Source organism: Anser anser, assembly GCF_964211835.1.
Source record: "Anser anser genome assembly, chromosome: 21".
Taxonomy (NCBI): domain Eukaryota; kingdom Metazoa; phylum Chordata; class Aves; order Anseriformes; family Anatidae; genus Anser; species Anser anser.
Window position 1 is genome coordinate 6,556,121 of NC_139742.1, and position 19,476 is coordinate 6,575,596.

Genomic DNA, 19,476 nt, shown 5'->3' on the forward strand with positions numbered 1-19,476 from the left:
AGGTGGCATCCTCACTTGTCTTCATTCAAGTAATAATCCAAGACTCCCTGTTGATACTAAGCAAGCTTTGCATTTACATACTTGCAGCAGCTGTGACTTTCACAGCTGCATTGGGAGATACCTTTGTATTCAGAACTTGGACTAGCTCTGTATTCAAGTACTGGGGCTAAATATTAGTCTCATTACATGATGAGAAAAGACAAGAGAGCCTCAAAATAGCAAAAAAAATCCCCCCCCAAAAAATCTCCTGACATGGTTTTGAATTAGTTTGTTTTTTTCTTTGCCAGTCATTGAACAGGCCAACTAATTCAAGAACCCTCCATCTGAATTTAAAAAGCCTCCCAAAAGTCAAGCTGTCTCCTTAGCATAGGCAAGAGGACTGCTGTGAACAGGTCACATCCACCCAACAAGAGAGAAAGAATACCCTGAAACAGTCACTTGTCAACTCCTCCTCAAGGCGATCTTATAGGACATCTTATGTTTGAAGGGGAACACTAATGAAAACACCCTGCAAGCAGAGAGCAAAAAACTGAACAACCCAAAAGACCAGCCACAGAACTCTATAGTCATTCTTCAGATCCCAGCATTCTCACATTTAGTTTTTGGTGCAGTAAGTCATCTCATCCCCTTATTTCAGAGGATTATCAACAGGGTCCTTTAGCTTTTAGGTCTTACCCATTCATAAGAGTCACAGCTGCACAGACAGAAAAATCACGACAAGTATATGCATGAAACCCTACTTAGATCAAAGTAACAGAAGCATTTTCCATCTGAATATTTAATGCATCAGATGTTAAACAGGCAGAACTGAAAACCAGCTGCAGGTCATTTTTATGGTGAAAAGTTATTTACTTTTTCACATTGTGCATTGTCATTGATCAAATAAGACCTTCCTAGACCAAGACAGGAATCCAGCTGGACACACGGGGAGGCAGCTCACATACCTGTGCTGGAGTTTACTAGCTGCAGGACCAGTGGGCGTCTGGTTACGATGCCAGAACCACGTGGCAGAAAGTCCCTGAAATGAAAGAGGAAGTTTCAGATGAGTGAATGATAGTTTCCTTCCCTTTTCGTGGCTTTTCTGCTTCCATTAATACTCATGGATTCCAGGGTGCTTCAGCCACAGCTATGATAGAGTTTAAGGCACTAAAAACAAGGGCTCCTCCCCAGGGAGTAGAGACTGCTGTTCTGAGGAAGCCTATACTTGCAGCACATTCCCTTTAGCCCCATCTGCAACAGCTATGGCTCCTTCATCTGAAGTTCCATGCTAACTAAAAACCCCAATTAATATAGCTATATGTGGTTTGGTTTTTGTTATCAAGGTACAGCTCTGTCTCATCAGAAAGAAAAGCTGATGCAGAGACTGAAAACCAGCACGTCTTCTTTTGACAAAATACAGCTACCTGAGCCACAACAAAATCGCTCACACCCCGCACACTGGGACATGAGAGGACACTATCGTTCCAGCATGCAACCAGTGTATGATCTGAAGCAGAATAAATAGCAGCCAAAGGCTTGCGTCTACTCAGGGCTTTTTCTGGCTAACAACTCAAAACTGAGTATTGCCAGGGCTAAAACAGCAGCAGCTTCCTCCCGAACTAAAAAGAATCCTGCAATTTTCTGTACTTCAGGTCATATCAGGGGAAGGAAGCCTTTCACTATCCTTTTCCTAATGCTGACTTAGCATCCACAGCCCACAAGTTCTCCTTTGCTTTTTCTTTTTTTCAAATCCAAGTGCTTCAAGCAAAGCTAGGCATGCTTACTTACATCTGCTGATGACCTTGCTAGTTTGTGGCCTGTTCTCAAGCACTCAGCTGTTTACATGGCTCTTCAATAGTCACTGAGCATTTCTGAAAGCATGATCAATTTGCTTCCTTACGTAGTGGAGAAGCATCACTTCAAAAATACGGTGTCTACAGCATGAATACAGTTGTCTTTGTTAAAAGAAGCCCTGCCCGCATTGCTTGGCTGCTGGCACGCAGTCCTCTCTGTTGATAGCTCTAGCAATGCGTAATTTTGCCAGTTGAGTACTGACTGTAACTGCTCCACTTACAGAAATCCAGGCCCCTCGATTTTCTATCGTGCCCTTGTCCTGCATGAACTTAATACAGGCAATGGAAATGAAGACAAGGAATGAGCTTTCGTTTTAACACCTCAGACAAGGGCTTGAACAGTTGTGATTTCAGCTCATACTTTGGCTACTGACTTTTATATAATCTTATGCAACTTTTTCTACTTCCCTGTATTTCCCTTTTTCAGCTATAAAGGCAATTCCATATCTGTGGCCTGCCAGAATAACTCGGTAATCAAAAGCTGCAGAGTGGTTTCAAGTGACGAGAGGTAAGGAGGCATCCTACAATCTCAAATGCCTCAAATAGAAATATCTCCTGTAAGTTAAGCCTGCAGTAGTGTGACTTCTGATACAACTCTACTGCAGTTAGAATAAGACTGTAACCCATTCTCATTACTTTAGACTTTTCAGAAATATGAAGTGTTAACTGGGATCTTCCATTTGTTTTTTCAAATACAGCTCTTTTTTCCATTCCAGTGGGATTAACCCTGGAATCTTTGAGGCATTGCATCACTCTAGCAGTTTTCTGCTGCCTCAGCTTCATTCCTATAGATGTCTGTGGTCAATATGTGAAAGAGCGCCACTCTAGCATCTTTTAGCATTTAAAAAATCAATCCAAGCTGCACTGGCTTATTTTGACCTTATTGTAGGTGAGGAAAAGGTATAGTATAATTATAGATTCCCTTCCTCGCACACTGAGATGCTATTCTAGCTATTGATCTCCAACTTGCAGCACCAAATCCTACCTCGCTGTCAAAAGAACATTACTTGCATTTATAAGAATGAGACCTCTAGGAATTAAATTCCCCTCGTATCTTGCTCCGTGTTCTCCTGAAACTTCCTGCTTTGGCCCAAATCCTACTTTTTCTGTTGTCCTTGTCACAATTAAAGGGAAAAACCTCAGGGCAAAGACAGATGTAAAACTGATGTGTCTTCTGGATTCCAGCATTACACAAAACTCATACAATTTATTGCATTAACTGAGTAACTTCCAGACTACTCCAAGGAAAAAAACCACACACAAAAAAAAACAAAAAAAAAAAACAAAACCAAAACACTGAGTACTCACAGAAGGCAAGAGGCCAAAAATATAAGAAGGATAATTCAAAAAAACTTTTCTGCCAGTCATTTTTCAATAGCTTTCTTCTGAACACCAGGCAAGATGTCATTTGAGTAACTCCACTGAATTCAGCCAAGCCAGAACACGTAATGTTTAAGCCTCCGACTTTCTGCTCCTGTCGTCAACCCTAGCAATTGCATCCTTTAAAATACTAGCAGTATGCTAGTTTACTGTGATTTGAAAGAACACATTAGCCAAGTATTTTCTGGTTTAGAGTCCTTCATTCCAGAACTGCATGCTGTTAAATTTAAGTTCAACCTTTACGTAGCAGTATTACTAAAGTAGCACCTCCTCAGTTTCTATGTCAAATTCCAGGCTGCCCAGCGTTGGGAATCTAGGGCTCATCTACACGGACATTTACCCGTGGAGTTACACAATTATAGTTATATTAATATTAAAATAAGTCAGTATAAACATATACCCAGTGAACTATTTAGGAATAAAAACACGTTATTGATCCTCTTCCAGGAAGTCTCCCTTCCTAGAGAGGTTCAAGGTTAGTTACCCAAACCCATAGCTGGTCACCTAAATCAGGTATCTCAGTATTGTTTTCAATCTGAATGAACACAAAATCTGAACCCTGAATAACAGAAAATGAACGTGTTCTTATCCATAAGCTACCAGAATGTACATGCGGTTCAGCTTCCAAGTTTCCTTACACTCAACCCCCATCAGGAGTTACAGCTGAAAAGCTCTATAAAAACGGATACACTATCACCCCATTGCATCCGTAACATTTCCCTGTTGGTTTAGCCCCCTCCTTTCTCTCTGGGACAAACGCTTCCCTCTCCTGCTCAGGCTAAGCCTTTCAAATCAGACACGAAAAAGCCCAGATTAGTAAATTCTGTGGCAAGCTGGCTGGGTGCCAAGGAGAACGCAGCATAAAGCAGCCTTGCCTGCCCTCTTGCAGTAGGCATAATAAATTACTTCTGTAAATAACCTACAATGGAGCATGTGTGGCATGGACAGCACGCGCAGCCCAGGTTGAGTCCATTTAGCAGCCGGGGAATGGATTCCTCCTGATAGACCAGCACCAAGTGACAAAGTTAAGCCCGACAGAGGAGAGAGAGAGATAAGAACAACACGCCGGATGAATTGGGCAGACAGGAGCAGGAAGGTGAGATAAACCGGCTTATTCAATTCTGGCACAGGAGATGAGCGGTAGCAAGGCTGGGAGCAAAGGGAAGAAGGACGGAATACATCTTGGGAGATAACGTGCTGCAGTATGCCCACGCTGGAATGACAAAGGCAGCCAGGATTCCCCTTGGAAAACGAGGCAGCCTCTAGCGTGACATCAAAAGCAGCCTCATTACATAGACTGCTGCACGAGATGCTGTGCCTGAAACATGCTCTTCAATTGGGTTAAGGGCACCAACCCTCTGTTTTCCTCCTTTATTTCTTAATCTTAAGGGAAAGTTACTTTGTTTTGTTTTAACACACAGGAGTGACTTGACATTTGATTTCTTATCCTTTTAAGCAGGAATACCACCCTGGGACACTTCTTTGCACTAAGTTTCACTCATAAAGCGTAATAAAGTAGCAACTAAAACAGAGGCGCAGATGCTGTATTCGGGAAATAAAAAACACTTAATTTGCTTATATCTTTCATTTAGGTATTGACTCAAAATTCCCCCTTAAGATACAGAGTTATCAGTTCTAGTAACACGATTCCAAGCATTAACAGAGTTGAAAAACTAGGCTCAGATCAGCTTTATTCTCCAAACTGTCAGTTATTGGAAGACTGAAGAATATATGTTTCACACTCTTATTAGTAAATTTTTGGTCTGACGAGTAATAGCTCTCCTCTTCTAAACTAAGGGACAAAGAAATTAGGTTGTAAATCCTACTGGGTCTCTAAATCCTACTGTATCTCAGGCTGAAAAGGTTCAGGCAGGAAGCAACAATAAATACCTTTTCAGGTCACATTTTGCATTGCTCATTTCTGAAGTACTTACACATGTTCCCAACTAGCTTCACAGCTACCTCAGGGCAAAGCCAGTCACATCATCCCTTCCAGACTTATTTCTATTTTAGTATGCAGAGCTGTATTAAAGCACAGATTTGGGCTGAAAACTGCATTTGTAATGCAGTATTCAAAAAATATTTGAGGGATGGAAAACAATTTAGCAGTTACTGTAAAGCAACGCTCAGAGAAAATCCAAGCATGTCACTGGCTGAAGCATTAAGAGAATCATGCAAAAATTTATAACATTTTTCATCAGGGCACCAGGGGCTTGGGGGTTCCCTATTTGTTTTTAAAATTAAAGTCAGGCAACTCTATGAAAATCAGTCATGCATCTGGTATCTTGGCATCCTACAGAACAAAAAGGTGCTATTAATGATAGAACAAGCAGATATTTACTCTATAATCAAGTTCCTTCCCGACAAGGCACTGAAACTTTCAGACAAGTTGACTGTGTTTATTCACTGCTCCTATGCTCAGAGAGCAGTGACCACCCTATTAGAAGACAGCACTCCCATGAGCTGGCTTTCTGCAGTAGGACCACATTTCTTCCTAGAAAATGCACACAATGCACTCGCTAGTCAAAAAACATACAGGTTTACCCCTTTGATCAAACAGTCCGATGTCTTCTTGTTAAACAAGAGACTGTAGTAAGATCTTTGGAAGAACCAATCTTCCAGCATCTCTTAGCAATCACTAAAACAATCATCATAGGCATATTGTTCCTAGTTCACCTGCTTTGTTAGAATAAACACTTTCAAATCTGATAAACACATGAGAAAAGTGACGGCATGAGCAAGCCTGCCCCTTCCTGCTTTGCTCAGAGCAGATTAGCTGACTGTTCTGGTTTTGTGCTCTAAAACAGAGAGATTCCCCATAACAATTAGAGTAGCATTTAATTCCAGCAACAGAGCATTCGCAGCTAACCTGCCCATGATCTTGTGGCCATGCCATTCTATCACAGCAACCCCCTCTTCCCAAGATGCAGGAAGGCAGCATACTAACAGCATCCCTACGTACCAGCTCAGACCGCAACTGCTTCTCAACACATCCTCTTCCCAAGAGGATTCATCAGTCCACAGGATGTGCAGCTAGGACTCCTGGACTGTAATATTAGGTTTGTAATTGGTTTATTAAGCCTCACAAACAAGTTATAATTAAAGCATTTTCACACCTTTTCCTTCGGGTAACCTGCACTTCTGAAAGAACATTGAGTCAGAGCTTTTCCACACATGACTTTAGTCTCAGTAAAGAAAAAAGAGAAGCAACTTCAGTGAAGTTGCAACAGAAGTCATTGACAGTCAGCAACCAAATCAAGTACACGTCTTTTGTTCTAGGTAGAAGAGAAAATGCTTTTGCTCCCACTTACTTTCCCTTCAGGCCTCCAGAGAAGTTGGAAGGCTGTGCAGATGTCTGTAGCAGGCTTTAAAATACAAGTCTAGTATATACATTAATACAGCATCCTTGCAGTTTGTCAGTCCTTTGAGATTCTTGGATTAGAATGCACTAAAGGTGGTAAAGCCTCAATTAGAAAGCCAAAGCAGTAGCTTACAAAGACAAAAGGAGTTCCAAAGAACAGAAGAGTGAACACCATCTGATTGTTTAATTTCCATTTGCTTACTTATTAACCATCTGCAGACAAGTACGTTATTAGGAGATGTGATTAATCTCCAGTTTGGATTATATTAGCTTCAGAAAATTAAGATTCACACAGTATTCAGTTTCACATGGCTGTTTCTAGTTTTAAAATCCAGTATTTGTTACTTCCTGTGCTCTGGTGGTGCCCAGGGATAACAATTCAATCAGAACTTCATTGCACAAAGTGCTATGCCATTACACAGCATGAAATACAGTTCCTGTCCCTGGGGACTTCACTGTCTACTTACACAGTTCAAATATGCTCCTGTTTAGGCCTAGAACTAGATTTGGTTTATCTGTCAGGTGTTATAGTTGATCACTTATACATCCAGATCAGGAGTCCTTTGTTAACTCACCATGGCACAGTGCAGGACAAGCATCCCAGTGCAGTCTGGGGGTGTTGGTGCCTCTGACTCTCCTGATAATGGTACTGACTGCCAACACTCACATCTTCATGCAGACTGCATTTTATCAACAGTTTGCAAGCCTCTGTAAACAGCACAACAGCTATGCTTTAAGCATTCTTACTCCATCTAGCACGTCTCAAATGAATCCTTAAAAACACAGGCTGACACCTATGCAGCATATTAGCCACTGAATATTTATAACAGTAAATATTTTTAGCCTCACTCTTACCAACTGCTAAAACAAACACCTCAGGAATGACAGTAGCTTCCTACTTCTTACAGAAGCACTCGAGCCTGGGGCTCTTTCATGACAGACATTACCCAGTTCAACTGGAAGGTAGAGGCCAGATGCAGGAACTGCCCTGGGGAGCACTTCCGTGGTCTGATCCTTCAAATGACACGCATGTACATGCATAAGCAACTCCGTAACTTAAATGTGGGGCAGGAGCAAGGGCAAGCATGTCCTATCCTCTGCCAGCCAGTCAGCTAGCATGAAGGCTGTGTTACAGATTTAGTCTTTCTTTTCCTGCTGACTGTGGCCTCTATGAGCTCTTATCTTCCCCAAACAGAAGTGCTGCTCAGACAAAAAAAAAAAAAGCCAGATTGCCCAACATGAACAGCAAGAATTTAAATGCAGGTGCATCATGAACAGAAGTACCCATCACCCTGCTGTTCTAACAGCGTCTTTCCTCTACCCTTAGCTTTCAGCCTTCCTTCATGCTCACCATGTGAACTCAGACACCAGTCCTACAGACTCAATCACACGGTAAGTCTCATTCTTAAATAGCCATGTTCTCTCCAGCAAGGTTAGCACTTTTCAACTCATGAAATTTAAGCAAGGGGATGTGTTATCTGTCAGTTTCTGCAGCACAGCCATGAGTCTAGCTTTGACCCATAGTGAAAGACAGCAAGTCCACAAGCAGTTGGTAGAATATTTCCTAAGAGTAACTAGTACTGGTCACACAATGGATACATATAGAAATAGAGATCTATTGTAGTGACATCCATTCTATCATACAGGCAACGTTACTGTACACAGGGATTCATTATTCACAAATACAATTGAGAAATGAAGACAGGCAATACTTCATGTGTCATCATAGTATACATGCTAGCAGAAACAAAAGAGAAGGCTTTCCACTGCCTTGTACCTTGAGTTCCTATTTACAGTCGTGCAAAGGGAGGTTAGCACTATTGTGCTGGCTTACAGCCCTTACAATTGCTTTACATAATTCTGGCTCTCAAGCAGCATCTCCAACACCTAGCCACTTCTCCCCAGCACTGCACAGCTCTCCAACCCAGCAGCAGGAAGGGCCTAGAAGAGTCAGAGGAGATAGATAATTAACTAGACAAAAGCTTCTGAAATTCACACCTCCTAATCCCCGTCAGCCTTGAGTTCTGCTCCTCTGCACAGTATTGCGGCTGACACCAGTATATGCCCCCAGCAAATGAGAGGCGCTGTCTGAGAAGCCTTTATTAAGGTTTTATGCACAGACTGAGGCACTGTGATCTTCCAACACTAAAGGGTAACAGCTGGGTTAATTCACTGTAGGAAAAAAATAAGTGTAGAAATAGGGTATAACACATTCACGTATCACTCTGCTCCAGAAAAGATTTTCACTGTGGAAATCCTGGTACCACATTGTTTCCTCTGCCCCTTTCACAACTGACCAGGCTGTGTGGTGTTCTGGAGCTCTCTGGCATCTTTTTCCCATGCTATGCTCTCATTTTGTTCTAAATAAGAAACAGGCAGTGTTTTCAGAGAGTTTACACAAAATAAAGTTACATGAGAAACCTACATTTACTGAAAGAGGCAATATTTTTTTAAAAAATGACCTCACATCACAGACTTGGCCAAAGAGACAAAGCCTTTCTGAAGACTGTCCCCTCCAAGAGAATCCCCCTCCATAGAAAACTGCATGGCTGGCTGTTTAAAACCTTCCATACAGTAAGCTTAGAGTCAAACCCATGTCCTCGTTAACAAACATAATGGTGGGTTTTGTTTCACTGACACTGGGGACTAAATGTGCCACAGAAAGCCAGCAGATAACTGGGCTTCCACCTCAGCCACAGGGTTTGTCTCCTCACGGGAGGCAGCACAATTGCCCAGCCACTGATCCAGATGTACAGAGGTGATGGTCTCCACTACTGTCCCGTGTCACTTCCTTGAGCAAAACCATTCTTGCTGGAGCACAGATCTTCTCTTCCCTGCAGAAGAAGGCCTCCATTACTGAAATGCATTGTCGTATTTATGTGCTCTTGGTGGTCTCTGGGAGGTCCCACATGCCTTGAGGATCAGGAATGTCAGTTGGAAGTGAGTTTCCTCACAACACGTTTGTTGAGCCAAACGTGTGCTGAGGGGGCTCAGATGACCAGACGGGGGACAGGCCCTTCCTTCACACCCCTGGTGTTTCAGCCCCAGTGGCTGGATTCAGACCTCAGCCTGCAGCACCGTTATGCACACCACTGCTACAGCAAGAAGGAAAAACACAGCACTTTTTACAATAAAGTTTGCTAAGAAGCAGCTCTCCCCCCTTACCCTCTTCCAGAGCACAGTAAGTTGTTCTTCTCTGGCTTATCTCCGACTGCACAGACCAGTTCCCAAGAGTCACTGCAGTTACTGCCTTCTTTATTCACCCTTTCCACAACTCCCCCTTTTGTATTTCACTCAGCCTCTCCTGCACATGACTCCCTGCAGGTCTCTGAAAGCAGCAGGATAAGATAAAGTTTTTTTCTGCTGTTTATTTTGATTCAAATCCCTTGGGGTGGTTTTTCTGTTTCACACTCCACTAGCTTCAGGGTACATCAACATTTGGAAGAGAGCTGCGTGTATTATGCCAAGTCACGGCTGCACCAGAGCCTCTGCACACCAGTTAGACTTGTGGGGAACTTCAGAGCTTCACGGCTGTGCTGCTTCCACAGGGCAGCAGATACACACGGAGGGGAGGAGTATTCTTATGCTTCAGGTGGTCCACTTTCATCTGATGGCCTGTGAGCCCACAGAGAGCAGTGGCATGGCCAAGAGACTGCCCCAGGGATTTCTGCTGCTACATCTCTGAAGAAATTCCAGGAAGTCCACCTACCCTAGGTCAACAGCAGGATCTGGCCTAACTCTCTAGGTGCACCACATATTTTTAGTTGACCTGAAACAAGGGTAGAGAGATGTTGCTGCATTCTTCTGATGTGTCTGTGTATCAGACTCAAAACCAAGGGTGAATGGTGAATGTATTCAATCAGCTCACTGGCTGTGCTACAAAGCATGATGCAAGGATTTCTCATTCAGAGCTGCACTCCAGCCATAACTCAGTTTACAGATTACGTATACTGAAGTCCTCACGTACAGTGAGGGGAGGCAGATGCTGAGCAAACAATTTCTCTCCATTTGAAGATTATACAACCCTGCACCCTGTTTGCATAGAAATAACGGAAAATTGAATTCCTCAGGAGGAAACCCAAGGCCCAAATGCGCTCAGGAATTACCATTCTGCCAGTTTTCCATGGCCTGTACTTTCTTCCTACCTAGAAATCTAAGCTTTCCCTCTCAGTCATTGCCTGGGACAAGTACCTCTAGAAGACAGGATTTCAAGTATCACCTGAAGGCCCTGTCTGTAAGATTTCAGCTTCTCCCAGTCCTTGCGGACACCACAGATAGTTCCCAGCTCATGCGGAAATGCACACCTAGAAGAAGGTATGCTGAAATGTGAACACAGTTCACCTTCATCATCCTAACTGGAAAAAACTCTGCACTATACATTCACAGATGCTATGCTGTGGTACTACAGGCTTCCTTTCCAACTGCTAGAGACCAAGGTTAATCCTTTGTTTCCAAGAGCCACAGAGGGCTGTGACCTGGGGAATCCTGGCACACAACCTGGTGCTGTCCCTGCAGGGGAAGCCCACGGTGGGAGCGGATTGGATCCACGTGCTTCTCTCCCTACTTGTGATCAGGGACTAGATAGATAATCCCTTCATGGGCTGCTGCTCTACAATTGCAGTGCAGCAGCCAATCCAATCTGAGAGCCAGAACCAGGCCCAGGGGGATAATTCCCCTCCTACTTCCCTCCAACATGGTGAAATCTACTTGTTCCTATGGAAACAAATCAGTTTCGTGTCCACACAGTTCCTGACTCCCTCACTGCTGTGCATCAGCCCCAAGCTGCTGAGGCTGACAGATTTAAAGCAAGTGTCTGCAGCTATAGGTCAAGAGTTTGCAGAAGGAACAAGAGGTATTCCTGGTGCACAAAACCCACCATCTCACCCGAGATGTCATTTGCTTCAGTTCTTCTCTGCCGTGAGAGAATTAATCAGGAACATCCTTCCCCTCCTCCATTTCGAGGGCTGACTTATCTGCCAGATCCCTCCCTGCTACCATCCTGCAGATGGGTTAGCCCAGAACATGTGAGGACATAAAACACAGATGGGGAAGGAAAACAGGGCACTTCAACACCTCGAGTGCACTTGTGAGCCAATTTCCTCTTTGTATTTTTGCAGGTAGCAGCCGTAAAGGGATTTTGTTGTTTGGAGCTCTGCGTTTTACTGAGGAAGATTATTTAGAGAGTGGTACAGCCTACAGTGCAAAGCCTGGTCTCAAAAAGTCACTGCCCATTATAGCAAATGCCGCATTGACTCTAGGCTGCGGCGCTGGGGAAGGGAAGAGCCTTGAGAGGCTGGAGAACTGCAGCAGTGCTGCGTGCAGCTTCCTCCGGGATCTTCTGGGTAACAGAATGAAGTCCTGGATCTTGCTTGCCACCTTGGGATATTTGAGGTAAAGAACAACACAGCACTGATTCTACATGACAATATTGGGAACTCAAGGGAAAAAGCAGCCCAGTATATCCTAAGTGGATGTGGCAGCAAGGCTTACACATTCATGGAAAACGCAGCTTCGATTTCAAGGGTAACAATCCCAGGAGAAAGAAAACAAGGCTGATTTCACCTTCGGGGCTCTGAATTTTCAGTTCATTCATGAACAAACGAACAAACACACCTAACACCAGCTCTGGGCAGCGATACCAGGATTCAGGGGAACAGCAGCCACAGCACTGGTGGAGTCCGGAGGCCTCCACAGCTACAGAAAATACAGTACAAACAGGATGCACCAGAAGCTTTAAAGGTCTGTAAAACAGACCTTTGTCTGCCTTGCTGATTTTTCACCACCATCATACAGAAGCAAGTTTGCCTTTTGCTCCCACTGAAGCATGTATACACTGGCAAAAAAAGTCACAATTTATTCTGCTATGTAGCTTCACCTGCAAGGCTTTATCTCCATAACACTCCTGCAACTTTCAGACAGTAGTCTCAAAGAGACAGACAGAACCAGGCATCATCGACACCCCAGCAAGTCAAATTAGCCCAGTCCCAATTGCAGTAGTAAAGAAATCCAGTTTTTGTAGCCACAGAGGTAAACCCACGACCCAGCATCTTTGCTGGTATCCTCAAGCTGCACTGATCTGTCATAATTCTGCAGTAACACCGCTCTGCTTTGGCACAAACAAATCTACTGACAAATCCTGGCTTTGCCATAACACAACAGTTGCAGCACTGAAAAACATGACCCACATAGCACCTGCAACTTGAGCAGGGAGGAAACAAAAGGACAAGCTGTACAATAAAACTCTGGGGCAGGAATGAGTAACTGCCGGGAAAGCACAGCCACAATAACACACTAGGATTAATGCACGCTCAGACTGACAAGCAACACGCTGACCCTGCGATTTCCCCACCACCAGTGGGGAAATACCATCTGTCCTACCTCTCCAGAGTCAGGCTGCAGCTGAGTCTAGACTAAAAGCTGCCCTGCAGCAAAGGCTGTCTTGTGCTGAGGGACACCAACAGACCGTGCAGCAGTAACCAATATTCCAGCTGTTCATCACATGGAGGCTCCAGATATCAAGGGGCTTATCCCCTTTCTGCCCTCCTCTCCAGAGAAGGAAACCCAGGGCAATGGCAGACTCAAATACACCAAAGACTCATGGTGTCATCTTAGATTTCTTGTTAAGGCTACCGCCTCTGGAGTCCTGGTATTTGCTGCAAGGAGAACAGAGATGCTCAAGGCACTGCAGTATGACACGTCCTCCTCCCCCAGGCAGCAGCATGTGCCAGGGAAGGAGACAGTCTCCAAGAGGCGGAATGTCACAGAGGGTACAGGGAACTGAACGGGTTCACTGGAAAAAGCAGAATTGTTTTGGTGAGCCCACTAATAACCCAAACGGAAGCTGTATGAGGAAAACGGGTGGTATCTCAAGCTGTGATGTGCTATCAGTGGCCAGACACAAGCGGTTGATTTATAAAATTGAATGCACATACCCTGGGAATTTATCTTGCATCAGAGGTAAGAGGCAGAGCACACTGTGGGCAGTGAGGTAGGCCAGTTCCCTACTAACAGGCCAGGCAGGAAGGAGTTCCCAGGGTAACTGCGTCATTCGGCACCCAGGCACCCTGGCCAAGCTGTCTGAGGTGCAGGGCTGTCCTGCAGAGGGGATTTAAGATGCCAAATTACATTTCTGCTCTGTCTGGGGAAGTATGCAGGAACAGCGCCAAGCTCCTTGCTACGCGCTGCACCTCTGCAGTTTCAGATATAATTAGGATCACCCTGACGAGCAACGTGGTGCAGAGGCACTGCTTCTTAAGCCCTTGAAGAAAAACAAGCATACGGATTGCTAGCACCTCTAGTGCAGAGGCATTAAACTCTACTTTAAACTCTACTTTAAACTCTACTCTAATTACCACTGGAGACATCTCCATTTCCAGGCTACACCAAACTGAAAGATGGACCAACAGCCCCAGAAGAGAGAAGCCGTCACCTTTCCGGCTGGTTTCACCAGGAGGATGCATTCACCAGAGCCTTTCTGACCAGCCGGTGGGACAGCACTCCTCACAGCCCAGGGAGTATTTTTCCTCTGATCACCTTTAGGCAATGACCATAGGAGGTGACAATAAAAGACAGGTTTATATACAGATCAACATCCACAGAGTTTCTAAAGGAGCCCATACCTTCATGAAAAACTTTTAGGGCTTAAATTCAAAAAGCAGAAGGTCAAAATTGGTGTTGCATGTTAACAGACACTCTGAACCTAGAGTGAAAATGTGGTGTGATGACCAGGACAAACAGACCAGAGTCCTCTGGTCTTCCATTCCTTTCTCCATTTTCCACAGAGAAAGTGTTTATCTAAATCCCTTCCCCTGATATCTTCCCCCCACCCCTTCAAACCAACACACCAATTACTAATACCATTTGCTTTTGCCTGTCCAGTTCAAGGTCAAAGGTGTTCAAACAGAAGATGGCAAAATACCATGGTAATGCAGGTCTTCACTTGTTCTTTTGCTCTAAGCATTCTTTAAATATCATTCTTTCAGTTTCCTGAATGAGTTTTTATAGACAAATAACCTCTTTCTCTAAAAGAGTCTGGAGCGCCAGGTATTTTACAGCCCTGGCATAACAAATACATCATGTACAAACAGGCACACACAGAGCAATCCCTAGGAACCTGAACATCAAACCAAAGCAGCAGAGCCCCAACAGAAGAAATATGTTGCAGGGGTCCCATCCGAGAGGTGTGCTGATGCAAAGAGGTGTCCCAAGTGCCAGCACTGGAGCTGCAGCATCAGCTCTGTAGCGTGACACGTGCTGTGCACCGATCCCCGGAGGTCATTCTGCATTTTGGTGTGTTCCAATCCCCTCCTTGCCTCCAGCTATAACCCTGCTGCAACAGATCTCCTCTCAAAGCCATCACCATGCTCAGGCAATTCCCAGCTATTCATAGAGAAGCTTCTATTAAAAGTAAAAGCACAATCAGCTTAAGAAATATCCAGAGATTACTCAAGAGATCACAGCAGCCAGAGAGAGAAAAACCTAACACGTGTATTAGAAACAATGGGCCCCCTCCCCACTCAGAAGGGTGTACAATCAGAGTAAGTCACAAGCAAGATAGTGGAAACAAAAATCAGCATAAAAACTGTCAGAGTTTGAGCTTTGCCTTCTACTGGCTTAATTCTGAACTAAAAGGTCACCAGGTGTATTCCCCTGCTGACAGAGAATCATTCCTGTGCCGGCAGGGAGGTGGCAAATGGACAGTTATTATCATTATAAGCCTCTGCTCATAGAAGTTTGTAATTACCCAGATGAGGAAGAGCTCTCAGAGCTGAAATGGCCTGCTAATTTGTTCTCAGAGCCCTGAGCCAGATACTTCAGAATTTACTCTGCCTTTACACATGTAGGAGTAACAGGAATGCAAAGAAGAGGAGCTGAGCAGAGACTTGTTCAAAGGCTTTTGCCTTTAGGTATCTCTTCCTTGTGCTAAGAAATTCAGCGTAGTCTCCCCCAGCCCTGGATCTTCTATCTCAAAAAAAAACGAGGTTTCTCCTAATGCTCTCCAGGGTAAGTTTGCTCTGCTGTAAAAATGCCTGCAGATGTTGAGAATCAGCTACTCAGCATCTCTGTAGACTTCTGCCTTGTGATGCTTTCAGAAAGGGTTTAAATGCAGATGAAAAACTGCTCTGAAATATGGCCGCAGTTTACGCTCAGCCTTCATACAGCATTACAGCAACACCGTCTGGCTCTGCAGCCAAACCCTACTGCAGTATCAGTTTAAAGTCTGCCGTGGCCTCTCTCAGGCATCCCAATGCAATGCTGGCCATTCTTACATCAAAACTGCTTCACATACAAAAAGCAAGTCCTAGCATAGTAAGACAGGATCCCCGCAATTCTCCTCTTTGGTATGGAAGCATTAACTCTTCACCCTTCAACACAGCTGCAAAAACACAACCTAGAGCCATAAGAAACAGGAAAGGGAGTGTTAAAGGGGACCCTTGAGGCAATAAATTATTAAAATAGTGTTTTCACCCCCAGAGACTTGAGTTCAATTCCTGTTTCAGTCACAAGTAAGGAACTGGGTTTATTCCAAACCTCATTTCATATAATTTTTTGTTCATTATGGCTGCAGTACAAGTATTTTAACAGAGCTTATAGTATGGGGGACATAAGCCCTGATTTTTAGAAGGGGAAGGCCAACATTTTACAATGCAGGCCTTACAGAAGCTTTGGAATTCTTTATGCTTCTCCTGGAACACTTAGGGAAGCAGTAACCTTTAAAGAAAGATTCCCCCAAGCATCCCTGTTAGAAACGGATGTTTTCAATACAAAAATCTGCACTGCTCTTATGTTAGCCTAACCGCTGCGTCCAGGCCTCTGAGGAAAACCACACAAGTCACAAGATTTGCAGAAAAGTGGCAGAAGTTGGCAAGTTTACTTGCAGTCAGCAAGACAGTTGGAGAAGCTTGCATAACGCCTGCTTCCAACAGGCCTCCCAAAGCGTGTTGTGCTGAACTGCAAGAAGCGACCGAGCAGGCTCCGAAACACCACCTCGCTTCCATTTGGTCCTGGCTGCTTCTACCAGGGCTGTTGAGAGCATCGAACACTGCAGAGATCTGAGACGCTGTTAGATTTCAGGCTCAGGGCTCCTTCTTCCTGTATCGTGTCTTGAAGGGAAGAAAAGCAGTTATCTGTTATAGTCAACACCAGCCCGGGAGCTGTGACAAGCCTGAAGGTCATGCAGGAAACAACCATCAGCAACTTTATTGTTGCCTTCATCCATCTATACAAGAGCCTAAGGAAATTACTGGGCTGCTTTAGATTTGATTTTTGATAAAGCATTCACTAACAGGACTTTGACAACAAAGTTTGGACACAAGTACAAAGTATAAATGAGTCACCTGGCATAACTGCTTAATTATCTAGCACGAAGTTGTGCTCTGGGCTGCCAGTCACGATGTTTCGATGCACGCTCTCACCCGCTCCTCAGTAAACACCGAAGTGTTGTCTCAGCCCTCTCTTCACAGCCACCCCAGTATTTATAGCAGCTAGTCCTGAGTAAGACACCCAATTTTCATGACTAAACTCCATCAGGTCACACAAAGTAAGCATGATCCATGCTTTAGAAGGACCATAAATAAACGTAAATAAAGACAAACAGCATTTTGGAGCTTTTCAGAATGAGGCTTGCTTGCAGACTAACCTGCTAGGGGCCTGAGCAGCCACCTGTGAGCTTAAACGCACCAGGCACAAAGCCCTGGGCTCATTCCTCTCCAAAGCCCATGCTCAATACCCATCCCTGCCCTACCCAGACAGGCGGCTGGGTTCGGTTCAGGTCAGCGGGCAGGAAATTACACAAAAAGAGCTAAGGTCCGTGCTGCAGCAGGTGTGCAAACAGCAGCTCCAAGAAGTTCACAACCTACGCAGCTCTCTCCATGCATCTCAGTCTACACTCAAAAACTCGAGTGCTACCACCCCATCTAGAGCAGCCTCTTGTTCCCCAGCGCTTTCCAAGAAATCCCCAGCTCCTCACACCCAGTAAGTGGTCTCTGCCAGCAGCACCAGTCCCAGTTTCCCGAATCTAAGCAACCTGTGGTTCAATACCAGTTGGCAAGCGAGGCTGCAGGAGCAGCTAAGGGCCCTGGCACAGCACCGCTGTACGGACGGCAGGTCTTCCAGAGGGCTCAGGCAGGTATCGCTGCACACCCCTGCAGAGCTTCCATTTACTGTTAAGAAAAATAGCTCTTTATTTCTTGTGGTTGACCTTTTCTAGGTGTCATTTCAAGCGTCTGTTAACGATAAGCATACATGACATGGCAGAGACCTACAGCCTCACCTTCCTGCAGGAAGGTGCAATAAGTGAACCACACGAGAACCTCGGCTCGGAGCTGAGAGCAGGACTCCGACCCCACGGCCAGCCAGGCCTGCCTGTCAGGCAGCGTGCCTTGAGCTTCCCTGCTCAGTCAGGATGTGCAAAACCAGGTCTGAAATCGGGAAAGATTCGGTTCAGGTACAGTGAGAAACGAGCCCAGCAGTGGGCTATTTCCCCACCATGCATGACAGGGTTTTTTATTTTGGCAGATTTAGTTTTAGCTCTCCTCCCAGCCAGCAGTGCTCTGACTCACATGGTTACACATTTGAGAGTCCAAGAAGGAAAGTATTACACCCAAAGGTTTTTTTTAGTGGCATATTAAGAAAAAAGGGTTGCTGTTCATACTGCCAGTAAGTTCCTTTTCACGGATGCTGCCACCTCAAAACCAGTTTTGCACCAGGCATATAGGCCGATCACCGTGTGCTTCTAGGTGACCGCCTGCCACCCTTCAGTCAGACTTCTGGTTTTGCCGCTCAGATGCGCTGCCGAAAACAGAAATCCGAGTATTGGCTCACGCGGGTGGAGCACTCACGGGTTTGCATCTGTCTAACAAACTTGCTGCTCAATAACAAGTCTCATGCCTGCAGCTAGTAAACAACAAGAGCTACGTTTCCTTGATTAACTTAAACTAAGTTATCAACTTCTGCTTCCCCTCAAAAAGGGTTTTCTTACAGGTCCGAAGAAATCCTCCCTCCAGATTTTTTACTCACGCTTGGACTGCCAGGCTCAAACTTGAAGTATGAAGCAGGAACGTTCGGGAATTCACCCGATCAGGAAGGGGACCAGCTTCCTGCCTTAGAATAACATTTTCAGAGGCTGCCTCAGACGTGAGGCGCCTCAGACAGACTCCCACACCTTCTATTTCAGCCTGGCGGAGTTCTGCCTACTCACGGCATCTGGGGAAGGTGGGTTCAAGGACTTCACGTGGCATCCCCAGCTAGGTATTGAACTATGGCTTCTGAAAACAATCAGTAGTCTTTAAAAATAGAAGCTTGTCGTCATAGTATTTGGGGTTCTCTCTTTTTTTTTTTTTTAAACTGTGTGAAAAGTTTAAGCATGTCAAGTTTTGGAAAAGAATAACAGCTTTAGCATATAACAATGCTTTCGGGAGTTTCTGCCTTCTTTCCCCCACTGGTTTTGCAGACCCTTAACAGCCCTGTGCCACAGCATAGTGTTTATAGAGCAAGCACAAGAACACCTCTTATCTATTTCAAGGCACAGTAAGGACTAATTATGCTCAGGATGCCACAAGATTCCCAACATGAAGGTTATCATGGTAACATGGAAAAGCCCACTCTAGCAGAGAAGGCATCCTCCCTGCCTGCTAGCTCCCAGGTGACGAACGCCAGCCGCGATAAGGCGACCTGCCACTTTCACACACCAGCAGGTCCGCACAAGCCCCACCTCGCACGATACCGAGCATCACCTCCCGAGTCAGCGGCACAGCTGGTTTCCTTTCCCTGCGCAAACTCTGGCATGACCCAAGACGTGCCATAAGGAGCTCTTTTCCTAGTGAATCTAAGGCTTGTGGCAGTTACCAGAAGCATGAGATCATCACTAAAGAGTTAAGCTGAAGAATACAGTCAGACAGCAAG

The 19,476-nt window shown here is 44.9% G+C and overlaps 1 protein-coding gene across 32 annotated transcripts in view; it reads right to left on the bottom strand.

The window, feature by feature from the left end:
• DNM1 (dynamin 1) overlaps nucleotides 1–19,476 on the bottom strand; it is a 68,244-nt gene that overhangs the window by 43,142 nt on the left and 5,626 nt on the right. For all 32 annotated transcript variants that reach the window (XR_014574528.1, XR_014574529.1, XR_014574530.1 and 29 more), the window contains exon 2: nucleotides 945–1,018. Coding sequence is in view for 19 of the 32 variants with exons in the window: in XM_083807878.1 (XP_083664004.1) it covers nucleotides 945–1,018 (74 nt within the window). In the remaining 13 variants the exon portion in view is untranslated. The remainder of the gene's footprint in view (nucleotides 1–944; nucleotides 1,019–19,476) is intronic.